Source organism: Lactuca sativa, chromosome 4, assembly GCF_002870075.4.
Source record: "Lactuca sativa cultivar Salinas chromosome 4, Lsat_Salinas_v11, whole genome shotgun sequence".
Lineage (NCBI taxonomy): Eukaryota > Viridiplantae > Streptophyta > Magnoliopsida > Asterales > Asteraceae > Lactuca > Lactuca sativa.
The window spans coordinates 311,842,350-311,856,545 of record NC_056626.2 but is presented as its reverse complement, the minus strand read 5'-3'; the positions used below and the strand labels follow the sequence as shown (position 1 = coordinate 311,856,545).

The 14,196-nt window shown below is 34.3% G+C and overlaps 2 protein-coding genes across 3 annotated transcripts; both read right to left on the bottom strand.

Annotated features, from left to right (window-relative positions):
- Positions 1-3,095: 3,095 nt before the first annotated feature.
- Positions 3,096-4,413, bottom strand: LOC128133667 (uncharacterized). The gene is made up of 4 exons (XM_052771183.1): positions 4,277-4,413; positions 3,559-3,565; positions 3,364-3,512; positions 3,096-3,282 (listed from the first exon to the last, which is right to left on the bottom strand). The coding sequence occupies exons 1-4, from the start codon at positions 4,411-4,413 to the stop codon at positions 3,096-3,098; spliced, it is 480 nt and encodes a 159-aa protein (XP_052627143.1).
- Positions 4,414-11,047: 6,634 nt separating this feature from the next.
- Positions 11,048-12,872, bottom strand: LOC111881170 (uncharacterized). Of its 2 annotated transcripts, none has more exons than XM_023877565.3 (5): positions 12,611-12,872; positions 12,208-12,368; positions 12,010-12,098; positions 11,726-11,878; positions 11,048-11,462 (listed from the first exon to the last, which is right to left on the bottom strand). In XM_023877565.3, the coding sequence occupies exons 2-5, from the start codon at positions 12,299-12,301 to the stop codon at positions 11,307-11,309; spliced, it is 492 nt and encodes a 163-aa protein (XP_023733333.1). In that variant the 5' UTR covers positions 12,302-12,368; positions 12,611-12,872; the 3' UTR covers positions 11,048-11,306. The 2 variants fall into 2 exon arrangements, with proteins under 2 accessions (XP_023733333.1, XP_023733338.1); XM_023877570.3 differs by having other exon boundaries at positions 12,208-12,313.
- Between the last annotated feature and the right edge of the window lie 1,324 nt (positions 12,873-14,196).

Here is a 14,196-nt window from a genome sequence, read left to right as displayed (position 1 = left end):
GCTGGAGGAAAGGACTTATGGTCCTTTAAATAGGGTGCAAACCCTAAAAATTAGGGTTTCCATGCACATCCTCTACTCGTCGAGTTGGGGTCCTCCAACTCGTCGAGTAGAAGTCATAAATGACGCGGGCTGACTAGGTTCGACACGACGACTTGGGGCCTCCAAATCGTCGAGTTCCCTCAATAAATTGAATACAAATCTTTTAAAATTTACCTAGGAGTCGGGATGTTACAGAAAACGCTGACTTTGATGCTCTTAGGTCGGAGGAGGAATAGGATCTTTTATGGGGTGGTGATGGCGGTGGCACATGATATTGATGGCGGCGACAACATATGATAGTCACCGATCTTGTTGGTGGTTTTGGGAGCGGCGGAGTCGGTGATTAGGTTTGGTGGTAAGGAGAAAATCGTCAAGGATTATTAGACTGTACGGTATGGGAGGGGAAGAAGACGCATAGAGGTGACGTGGAAAAGCCTCCTACATGTGAACACCGCCCCAGGTGCGCGTATTTGCCTTGTAGCGTAGCCCCTTCCACGGACGAAGACGACCAATCGCGATGAGAGAGAGAGAGAGAGAGAGAGTGTGTGTGTGTGTGTGTGTATGTGTGTGTAATGATCCTTATTCGACGGTTTATGGAGTTTACAAAAAGAATAATAAATATTTTTTAAAATTTAAATAGCATCTTATATATATATATATATATATATATATATATATATACACACACACACTACAGTTTATCTTCATTTTACACTTCTAAATCAAAAAAATTCTCCTATTTTCTTTTTTTTTTCGTCAAAAAATGGATCCAAACCAAAATACCCCACCCACTCCAAACACTCCAAGTGATTATCAAACATACATGCAATTGTTGAACTCTCCAATCCAACAACAACCTTTATTCACTAACCTTCCATAAAACCCACAATTCTTCCAACAATAACGACCACAACAACAATTCACTCAACCCACTACTAGAAAAAAGGCCTTTTACGACGCTCATTGCGCATCGTAAAACGCTCAGACGACGTGCAAATGCGTGTCAAGGAAGGCCCTGTCATAAAGAGAGACGACGCGCTTTTGCGCGTCGTCTATAGACGACGCGCATTTACAACGCGCATTTATGACACGCATTTACGACGCGCGGTTATGACACGCAATGCGTATCAAGGAAGGCCCTGTCATAAAGGAAGACGACACGCATTTGCGTGTCGTAACCTTACGACGCGCGTGTTTATGACACGCAATGCGTATCAAGGAAGCCCCTGTCAAGAAAGGCCATGTCATAAATGAAGATGACACACATTTTTGCATATCATAATTTTAAATGTTCTAAAAAATATATTTACAATATCTAAATTTGATGGCATACAATTCATAATAGAAATAAAATATCATATACAAAAAATACAATCCATTGCATAAAATTTAATGTCATACAATTCTATTTTTTACAATATCTAAATTTGCATCTAATCTACTCTCTACATCAAATTCCAACTAAATAAAGTTGCATCTTGCCTTTCATAATTCTTTAAGACTAATGCTCCAAACAGCTGTTATATGGATAAGAAGTTGTACATTGGCCCATCTCACTCAAGAAAGACTTAGCCAAATTCAACGCCAAGTCTTTACTGCATCTTGCTGATAATGCTGCAAGATTTGAATCAAGTGGCTTCATATTCCTTTCTTCCACCAACTTTACCTGATGCACAAAATACACAGAAACAAAAAAAACATTGTATAGGACAATCCAAAAACACATTATAAGCATAACAGTCAGTCCATGGACTTACTGTGGATCAATAATTGCAAACACCAAAGTAATGAAAATAGATGTTTGTTGGCCACACAACACACATAACAAATGTAGCTGAAATGGCACATCTAATTAATCAGAAAAGAGGTAATGTGATCCAGACTTGTTTTCCTTGTCTATAGCAAATGAAACAAAGATGCATTGATTTTGAACTTATTTGTTGACTTGATAGGGAAATGTTCCAACTTAAACAATCTATCACATCACATCACATATTTGGCAATGTTCCATTCAAATTGGGATGAGTATTGACCTGTGATCATCCGAGATAGACACCGGTTTTGATCCATCCAAAGACCATGTAATATGGTATATAGAACCTTCATGCCCATCCAATCCAATCCACATACTGGGACAACTTTGTACTCAGCTCTCTTTGATTTTGATCCCATAGGATTTGGAGTATCTACTACTTTCCAGACAATTATCTGGCATGACAAATTTACAATCAACAATCTCATCATGTTTAGAAACTAGTTTTACTCATGTATCAGGCAGGTATGTATCTATTATCTAAGAGCCAGCTAAACTGTTAATATATTTAACCAAACCTTATGTAGTTATGTGTATTTAATGATTTAATCCTTTGAGATATGGAAAACTGAAATCGTGAAAGATGCTTACATAGTTCAAGTACTGACAGCACCAAATGTTGGCATCATTGCAGTTAGTCCCTATAAGATTGTTTAGTATATATGTTATTATTTATAAAACCAAGGGCAAAAAAGGAAAAGAGTATAATCTTTTTACCTTCATCTCCTCTGTTTATGAATAACAAGAGATCATCAACACACACACAAGCTCATGATCCTCTTCAACTTCAACATTTTCAAGCATACCTTAAATGCAGGAACCGAAGAACTGATTACATTCTTGAGCTGAACAACAAGCAGCATACTTTCAACCCTGCAACTGCAAATCTGCCAAATTAGAGAAAACACTTATACTAATCAAACCATACGATGTTGATAGAAAAGTAATAGAACATATATATGCATATAATTACACCCACCTTCTTTTTAGTAGCCTAGATGCGATAATAATATGCAGTGGTGAATTCCAGGTCATCTGCTTCCTCTGTCCAAATGATAAAGAACATGTTCATGTGAAATCATAAAGCTAACTGTGAAATCAAATGATGACTTATTACAGGGGAAGTGAACTTCCTACCACTGCCAGAGACATCATTTGATGTTTGAGAGATTGTTGTTGTACAAAAAAAAACTATAAAAGCTCACCAAACCATCCTTTTGAGTTAGCATAATAATTACACGGCTTATGAATCTTCTATCTCAGAATCAGACTCTGTATCTGAGCGTAATTCTGCAGGTCTTCTGTTTGTGTTGGCTTCCAATGGGGGCATCCCATCATCTTCACTAGACTCCAACTCCTCATTTTCCTGTGTGCTTTTCTCAGACTTTCCATTAGAGGTGTCCACTATCACTGTTTTAAATATTTCTGGCCTGCATAATTCAAATGAAGAATTTTTATTGATAATTAATTCTCATCATAAGTCATAAGTTAGGAGTAATAAACAAACTAACCATTCTGGAGACTTTTGTAACACTCTAACTTGTTCATGAAAAAGGACTTGAAGAACAACACAAGCCACTTTTCTTCCAGACTCAACAGCCTCTTCTCTTCCACTATCATCAACCACTTGCAGATGATTATGGAGCTCTGTGTGTAAAATCTACTAGAAAAATCAACACATTAAAATGATTAAATGAACACATTACATTACACCTACAATCACACAAATTAACAGATTAGATCCATCCAATTACATATATATGTACACTTTAAAGATTCAAGGTTCAGCCAAAGCATATGAATAAGATACTAGTCCCAGTTTTCACTTTCAAGTTTCTATTTTTTCGATATATTCAGTTTTCTTTGTATTTTATCTGTTAGTTATGTCAGATAAAATACAGCATCCATATTAAAGAGTTTGCTTCAAGATATTAGAGCAGATCACCAACATAAGCTTCATAGAAAGGATATTAAAGCCAATACAAACAAAATGGATGGGAATTCAAGCAACTTGAGTCTTAACTACCAGATACCAACAAGCAAACAAGCAAAAGAGTGAAGGTGATAACTACAAAAAGGTTTAATTAAAAACATACAAGTTTAGACTTTAGGAGATGCAGGAGAATTGAAAGAAAGTGCACAGCGAGCTAGAAGAGGAAGCAGTTTGAGTCAAACGAATTCAGGCCACTTAAAATACATGTTCTGATGTTCTTATCTATTGCATGTGTCAAGGGTCTCAGCCCTCAGTAAGTAATTAAGTACCACATCGAAACTTTGAGGTACGGAAAGCAGGCAAATGAACTCAATCAGCAAAATATGATAAGGATCAAACTATGCTGCAACTACACAATACCATGAGAAGCTACTAACTGATCCAATTTTGGGTTCCAAACTCGGTTGCCGAGATAAGCAAAGGGAACATACGTTGCTGGATTTTGTACAGCAAGAACAGGGGAAATCCAACAAAAAATCGATTTCATAACAGCAAGAATCAAACTTAAATGCATAGCAAGAAACAATTCCGTACCAATAACTTTGTGCCTCACTTCATGGTCCTTCATCTTTACGAGTCTCTCCACCACTAAACTATAACAAAACATCACCATCTTTGGTTACAATCTCAATTCCCTCCTTTATATGTGTAACGAACCTAAAAAATACAAAATTAACCTTAAAACATATAAAGGTAAAAAAAATCAAATTTTCTATTTATTTAGCACACCAATAACTATAAAAATACCTTCAAATCTATGATTTATGTTTTTTCCATCGACATGCCATAAGGGAGGGGGACGGTTTTTTTCAATGATTGGGGGAGCTTCACTTGGAATGTGGCAATATTGATGAATCCTTTCAAAAGAAAGATGTTCAAGTGCTTCACAAAACGTGCCAAAAAATAAATGAATTTGTATTAAAGAAAGCGTCTTGGAAATTTACAAATTTGGCAGCCTATCATTGTTCAAGTGCTCTTAACTGTGTTGATCTGCTGATCAATGAACATATCTTATCTCCTTTGAGCTATTCAAATTTGAAAGATTCAATTTAACTTATTTAATTGAATATTTTAGATAATCTATCCAAACCACAACAATTAATATTTCTGCTTGCATTCCACAATAAATATATGGGATAATCTATGACCGCATACATATATAAACAATAAAACGTTTGACTATTACCGATTTAGTACTAAGTATTTCCATTTAACTCAGTCACATTCAATCAATCGGATATGTAACTCTTAACCGACATTATGTAGCAATTACAAGTAAAAGCAGTGAGCTAAACATCAAAACAATAATCAACTTATTTGTCAACAAAAGTAGAAACATGAAACTCAAAATTAAGTCAGTGATCATGTTCATACCTTCGAATTATCACATCAAATAATAGAATCAAAATTAAATGCACGCACCTATGTACAACTCATCCTTTTTCTTGAGCATATTATAAGCCTTTTGAACCGCCTACAACTCCATCACCAATCTGTCTGCAACAGCTTCCCTTACTGAACCATCACAAACTATTACTTGTTCTAATCTTCTCAACTTCTTTGACCTCCAAATTTGCTAGAACTGGCTTCACTTCAGCGTTATCACCCAACCTTGTGCATTGCTTGTAGATTAATAGAAAGCGCCTCAGTCATAGTGGGCTTTTTCTCTTTCAATTTTTCCTATAAAAGACAACTTGTTAGCTAAAAATTATAATCAAAGTTAATGATAGCAAGAGGCAACCGATTCAATTTCTCAATGAAGATGAAACTCAGTCCTTACCTCTCTGAGATTAACCCATATATGGTTACGTGTTGTAGGTTTGCTTCAGGAGGAAATATTTTTAGGTTTGTGTTAGGATATATAGAAGATTGCTCTTTCAAGCATTTTGTCGATCACTTGGAGTGCATATATGCTCTCTTTTTTCTGATCCATTTACTTTAATTGTACATTTATAACCATCAAAAACAAATGCCAAAATCACATACTTTAAGCATCGATTCATTGTAAAATATAAAATAAAACATCAAACTGGGGTTCAACAAAATAACATTAAGAGAGGGGTAGAGATTTTCGAGATGATCTACAGGGGATGAAGAAATAAAGTTCTTCTGTTCAAAAATAAAACCAAATAGATTCATCACTCTCAACATTTTAAAGACAAACATCAAGTAGTTAAACACAAATTTTAAACTGAAATTTAATCAATATAACGAAAAATCAGAAAAAACATACACACAGTAGTAGTCGTGGCGGCCGTAGTTGTCGACTCCGCCATCATAAACTTTTTTGTTGAAGAAATAGGAGATGGTAGAAGCGTCCTTTTCATAGCATAGTAACACCTCCCATTCCTGGGAGAAATAGGAGATCGTAGTTGTCGGCCGTAGTTAAACACAATTTTTGTTGAAGAAAGGAAACTTCAATTAAACGAACAACTTTACCATATTTGGGAGAAAAAATCGGGAATGTGTTACAATTAACGAACCTTAGAGAGTTTATCGCCACCAAGATGATGCAGATGCACGAAAAAAACCATAATCCTTTTTTCTTGATTGAGAAGATGAAGTTGAGGGATGAATGAGAAGTCGTGTTCCCCTAATTTGCTGAATGGATGAAGAAATAGGACCAAGGCTAGAAGCGCAACTAGACTAGGGTTTGTAAACGTGGGGAGTCATTGTAGATGGAGTAGGGTAGAGGTGAAGAGGAGTGAGCGGGGTACTTCAAAATTTTGGGGGATTTTCCATGTTTCTAGTGGTGGCGGCCGCTAGGTTTTACAGAGAGTAGCAGGGGAGAAAATGAAAGAAGATATTACTATTTCAAATGTGTTATGTTTGATTAGGGTTTGCACATAGAAGGAAGTGAAAGTCAATCGGAGAGGAAGGGGTTTGCAGAGAGAAAGAAGGGAGAGAATGAAGTCGATTTGGCGGGTGTAGAGAGTAGAGAGGAAGAGGAAGCGGGTGTTCAAAATTTTGGGGGATTTAGTTTCCCCCCTGAGTCCCAGAAACGCGCGTTTATTAAAATTATAAAGCGACATTTGTAGAGGACGCCCTTTTTATTATAGGTGCCCTCCGTGTTTTTAATATTTTTACATGAGACACTAATTTAAGGGCACTCAGTAATGCGCGACCTAAATCCTTAAAATTTTTGAAGAGATGACACTTTTTTAATGTCGCTCTCTAATGCGTAACATAAATCAAAGAGCGTCGTGTTTTGCGCGTCGTAAAAGGGTCTTTTTCTTGTAGTGACCCCAATTCTAAGGTTTTCAGCAACAAACTTCTCCATAATTCCAAACACAATCATCTCAAGTCCCATTATCTTAATCATGTGAACCTCTACAACGACGACGAACGGTTCCAAGAAACACCACAACCATCTCGAAGAAGGCAACCAAAAACAAAAGGGAAAAAGAAAGCATTGGCTTGGAACGAAGAAGAGGAAGAAGCTTCAGCAAAAGCTTGGATTTTCATATCCCGTGACTCGACAAGAGGCAACGTACAATCCGGAGAAAGTTTTTGGAATTGTGATTTGGATCACTTTCACACGCTACTTGGAAGGCAAACGGATCGGTCGTATGATGCGGTCAATGGAAAATAGCGTGATCTTCATGTGATTTGCACAAAGTTTAATGGCATGTTTGAAAATCTAAAAAATATGTATAAAAGTGGTTCCAACGATTTCAACATTTTATCAACCACATGCTACAAATTCAAAGTTACCAACAATTGAAAACCTTTTGGTCACCAAAAAGCGTGGGAAGTTTGTCGTAACGGTCCAAAATGGGTCCTTAATCCGGAGACATCGCATTCGGACTCGACCACCAGCTCCGAAAAAAGACCAAGAACTTCTGCTTCAAATGCGGGTTTTGGGCAAGACCACAATGATGATGTCGATATTGCCGATGGAAGGGTCCACCAGAAGTCCAACTCTGTCGACCACCGGGAAGGGACAAAGCAAAATGTGCGGCGCCTTCAAGCGGAAAAGCAACCGCAACTAGCGACGAGGGGCTTATGGAATCCATAGATAAAACTCTAAGTTTTCTGGAAAAAAAAATATCAATCAACGGAGGAAGCTCGTCGTCAAAAAATCGTTTTTACCGATCTTCAAATCATAAACACAAAGCCCCAACCGGATCTTGACCCGGAAAATCTCACAACATTTCTGAAAATCCAACAACTTTTATGTGCTAAATATGAAGATTAGGTTCTAATATTTATGTTTTAGTTGGTATGTTGTGTGTTTGTTTAAGTAATTTATGATAAGTAATTTATGATTTTCTTAATGTTTTTTAAGTATTTTAGGATTTAAATTTGTGTGTTTTTAAAATTAATGTAATGTGTTTTAATTTAATGTTTTTAATGTGTGTTTTATTTGAACTATTTTTTTAATTTAATATAATAATAAATAAGTAAATTACATTTATTTTACCAAAGATATTTCCGGATTGGTGAATAAACGAAACATTTTAGTTATCATCCTACAACGAATGAGAAGACAAATATGCAACAAGTTGCGTCGTTAAGCCATTTTATATGTGGAGTGGTAACCATTTCCAATGGTTGGTGGGTTGATAGTGGGTTTGTAGTGGAGTTGACATGGCGCTACGATTGGTAGTGGGTTTGTAGTGGAGCTGAGGTGACATCATTTTTTCAATGAGTTGGGTGTAACCATACCCCCTTAGCCTTATAACCGAAAGTTGTATTGGGGGAAGAGGAATAAAGGATGAAGAGAGAGAATGCAGAGGACAAATGAATATATATATATATATATAGAGAGAGAGAGAGAGAGAGAGAAAGAGAGCTAGGTTCAAATGTTTTAGCAACTATTGTGTGCCTAAATGCACCAATCAGAAAATTGCAAATAATTAAATAATTAACTAAATAAAAAAGAGTATTTTCGGTTTTTTGCACTAGCAATTAATGAGATCATTTAAATAAATCCCTACAATAAGGGAACAAAACAAATACCTAATATATTTCTTTTACAAACGTGGACATCAATTTTTTCCCTTTATTATCTCTTCTCCCTCTCTTTCTCTAATCCTACCTTTGCATCTTCATAACCCTAACCAAATTGTCGGCCATCCCATTGCTGCCGTTCACACACACCATCATTCCGTCGAAGAAAAGTTTGCATCTATCTTCATTATTGATTAAGGTAAAACAAAATGTTCCTCAATTATTTCTGTTGGTGACCAAAATCTTGACTCTTATATGTTTTTAATCAATTCCAGACAATGATTTCAAACCCATTTCATGATACATCTTCTGTTCTTCTCACATGATATGAAAATTATCATAATTGATTTTTTTCTACCATTTTCAATCAAAACCGAAGCCACATAACCATTTATGCTTTTTTTTTTCTTCGATCCTATGGAAACCGAACACAGGAGGTATACCCTCCTGTGTAACTCATTTGATGTTGATGGTTCTGAATTGGTTTTTTTTTCATTCATGATTCATAGAAAATGTGGTGATTTAGGAGCGCCCTTAAAGTGTTTGATGAAACGCCAAAGAGAAATATGACAGTCTCAGATTGTATTCATGGTTAGTGATGGAATCACTGGTTAATGAGGAGATGTTGATAAGTTTACATGAACTTTATTGATCTTTGATTAAGTTTTTTGAGTTGGGTTTTTGTAATTTTTTATTTTTTCAGAAATTACCATTCTTTGATGGCAGAGAACTTGTAGCTGGAAGTATTGATGATTCAATCTATGTTTATGATGTTGAAGCAAACATCTATCCTGATCATAGATTTGATGTTGAAGCAAACTGACTTTTCCTCATGTTTATGATGTTGAAGCAAACAGACATATGGGCTGATCATAGCTTTGACCTTGTTTACCTTTTTATATTATTTCCATTCTGAAAGAATAGTTTATTATATAAGAATATTATTGCTTTATTCTGATAGAATTTGTAGTTAATTAATTATATGTTTAATGTGCAGTTGTTACAAGCGTATCACTACAAAGTATTTGCCAATAAATTTGTGATAGAAATGGCTTGAAGACCTAATGGGAAAGACTCCTTGTATAAAATCATTCTCATGCAATACAATTCTGACAGAATGTTGTTATTTTTTAAGAATTATATTTGTTATTCTTTCAGAATGTTTGTTATAATTCAATGAATCACAATCATACAATGTAATTATTTGGTATATTATTAGTTCAAGAATCAATTTTGTGTATTCTTTCAGAATATATTTACTAGTTTATGGTTGACATTCTGTCATTCTGACAGAATAAAATCGAAAAATATGTTTACTACTTTATGGTTAAAATTCTATCATTCTGACAGAATAAAAGTCGGATTTTTAATTTTAAATTAATTTAAAATATTTAGATTTTTAAAAATAAAGGAATTGATTATCCCTAAAAATCCGAAAATTTCATTTTTTAATATAGGTTAATTGACTAGAATGCCCTTATGCTCAAATTTGTGTGATTATATGGTACATGTTATCCTATTCTACTATCATAGACCCTCAGATCACTTTTGATTATATTTCATCCAATGGTCTAGATCTGTACATTCTGGCACACAATAGTTACTAAAAACAAAATAACCTAACCCTATATATATATATATATATATATATATATATATATATATATATATATATATATATATATATATATATATATATATATATATATATATATATTGCAAAAATTCCGGAACGATTGTCGTGTTCCAGAGAACTCTCCGGAAAGATATATTCCGAATAAAGTGGTTATTTAAAAAAAAGTCATTTTTCAAAAAATTCATTTATATGGGTTAGATTATTAATACAGCAACTTCGCATTTTATGTAAATTTTGATACATTCCAGTATTTGATAAGAATAACTTTATTAGAGATTATGAAATTATGGATAGATGGAGATATAGAAAGAATTTTCTACTATTTATGAATTTTCTTTAGTACTATTCATGAATTTTTTTTGTCTTTAATTATGACTTTTTTAGTTTTTGTTGAGTTATTTTGACTTTTTTATTACAACTTTAAAATATTATTCTGACTATCTGACTTTTTGACTAATTTTGAACCCCTAGCCTCGATAAATGATCGAGTTCGACCAATTTTGACCAGGTCCGCCTAATACCACTGATTACAACTAAGAACGAGAAAAGTAAGCACTCAATTCTAAACACACTCACTCAACAACTCCAAACTAACAAAAAGAGGTTTAGTTAATGTGCTTAAGCTAAAATTTTCTGATTAATAGTCGAAAAAACCTGATAACTGATAACAACTAAGAACAAGACTATAGCACCAAGGGCACATATTTGTCCTAGAGGTGAAGAGATGTCCTTTTTATACGATGTCGATTAGATCTATCACAACCACTTATACATGAATTTACACGCATATGACATACAAAGCCCCAAAAAACGGTACAAATTTTGATTGATCTTTTTACAATACTTCTAAGAGGTTCAATTGGGATGGAAATCTACCGAAACAAAAAACCATGCTCAGATAATGCAATCTCAAATGCTTCCATTCTTGCTCCTCTTGAAAAACCATTGCGATCATAAGATGAAATTTCATCAATTCCAAGATCATTACACACCTTAACAAGCTCTTCACCAACACGTTGTGCCACTTCCTAAAAAAAGTAAAATCTTGTCAAACCCAAATTACGTGGGCCCATTTGTAACATAAGAGAACAATACACAACCTTATACTGTGTTTGGCATGCATTGGACTGAGAATCCGATGTTGATGGGACACAAATTACAATCTTTTGTCCCACCAAAAAGGGTTCTCAAAATGTTGTATATGAAAAAGACATAAATGCCCTATTCATCATGATCATTATAAATAGCCCTAGAAAGCCTGTCCAGTACAGTCTGTATGAGAATAACTTACAATGGTGGTAGAATTAGGGTTTGTACGAACTGATTGTTGCAGAGTGCTGCCATAAAATAAGCACTTTTTGTTCTGATCATCAACAAGCATCGCGTATAATTGTTTTTCTGAACAGAATACAGAAAGCCTGGGTTTCTTCTGTGTGCCATTGTACTACTCAAACCAAACACAAAATCAATGACATGTGAAAATTGAAAATGATGAAATTGGAAATATAGGGATAAATACAGGAAATAGCATTGTAATTTCATTTATTTGTGTATAATAACATCTTACTTCCATACCTTTTTCTGCAATCTTCTGTTCCGGACTTTTGGGCTTTCTACCCTAGTTCTGGCTCTTGCTTCAATCACCCATGGCTTTGTATGAACAGCTATAGAAAGACAATGGAATTAGTATACAAAAATGGTCAATGATTTCATCGAACTTATTTACAGATGAATTTCAAGATATAATTTCATTTAGAACTGAACTTCACTTACTTCTACTCTGAATTGGAGGAAAACTCAACGAACCATTTCCAAAGAGATCACAGCTCTTGAATTGTAGAAGCCTAGGGAATGCCTGAAGCGCCATATTTATAATTGCCTGTTAAAGATTATATTTACAACTTAATCAACCACTATGAGCTGCGAACTTCCACCTACGAAATGAATGGAGAAAATAGAAAATTAAGCTTGTAATGACATCATTAATCATAGAATATTCATTGGGCATTTCGTCGAACAGGTTTAAGGAGATAGGTTTCATCTTTAACCAGCAATCAACGACTCGACTGGACAGCAAAAGAATCGAGAAGTTGCCAAATTGATATGCTTGGTGATCGATTAATTGACAAAGCCAGATATAGTGCAAAAGTTTATGGAGAATGAAAGATATACTTACTTGCAGGTGTTTGGACTTGAACTGAAGAAGAAGAAGAAGAAGCAAAGAGAAGAAAACGAAGAGCCGGTTGCAACAACGAAACCCTAAGTCGTTTCTTCACTTGTCGTTTCCGGATTGCGACGAGAAGCAACAAAGAAATTGTTTTGGGTTTTGCCCGTTTCAACGAACTAATCAAAATTTGGTGGCCGTGTTCCCGCGAAGCGTCCCAGTGAGCAGTGGCCGTGAACCAAGAACTTTTGTAGAGAATCCTTTTCTAAATACATCGATCCATTTAATTACTCTCCCATGTATTTTAAAATTAAAAAACAACATAATAGATATAGTTATATAAATGAAGTATTTAATATAATAAATATGATTATAAATTACAATAAATATGTTTTCTCTTTTCTTATTTTAAAAAATACTTAATGTTTACATTTTGATATATATTTTTTAATTAACCCATATAATATATGGGTTTCACACGTAGTCCAACAATATATCTAGGTGTATGGATTTGACTTTGAAAACAAAACCATTTTTACCAAAAGTTCGTATTAGCTTATTTAGAAGAAAAATAATGTTAAGAAAACTTTATTTGAATTAGTTTACGGAGTTTCAATTTTAAATAATCTAATAACATTTTTAATGTCTATTTGAAGAAAATATTAACTAAAAAATATTTTTAACAAAAGTATCCACTTGGTCATATATATATATATATATATATATATATATATATATATATATATATATATATATATATGGGACGGTTCATTTGAGATTAAAAAAAATAAATAAAGATCTTGAGATTCAACCTTAGCTACATATTTCTCATTTGTCATTCTAATACTTCAGCGCACCGACAGCAACGGGTATGTCTAATCATAAATGATTATATGACAGAGAGGTATAATCATATAGGATTATACATGTTTATATGTATATGTCTAATCATAAATGATTATACATATATGTCTAATCTGTGAATGAGTAATCATAAATGATTATGACAGTTGGTAGCAAAAGAGGTGCTAGTGACAAAGGTGGGGGTTGTATAAGTAACGGAGGTGACAGTTGTGAGGTCGACTGGTATCAGAGGTGATGGTAGTGGTGGTGGCGTGGCGGTTATGGTAGAGGGGATGGTGGCGGGGGAGAAAGGAATGGGCGGCGTTGTATAATCATTTATGATTATACCAGGTCTACCACGCCAGTACGTCGGAGGGTTAGAGTGACAGATGTGAGATTCGTGGATGAGGTTGAATCTCAAGATCTCTATTTTATTTTTAATCTCAATGGAACCTACCTATATGTATGTGTGTGTGTGTGTGTGTGTATATATATATATATATATATATGTGTGTGTGTGTAGGTTCATGTTGTGGATGAACTTGTGTGGACCTAGAGACTAATCAGAATTTAAAAAAACTTAAACCATTAAGTAAATAAAAATGGTTAGTTTGGTAATTTCATTTAAAGATAAGATAATTTCCACAAATATTCTTCTAAAATCATGCTAATTACATATATATTATATTAATTATTTTTCAAAAGTCATAAATGGAGTTCTTTACTACATTCATCAAGTCCTTGAAAAAGCAGGC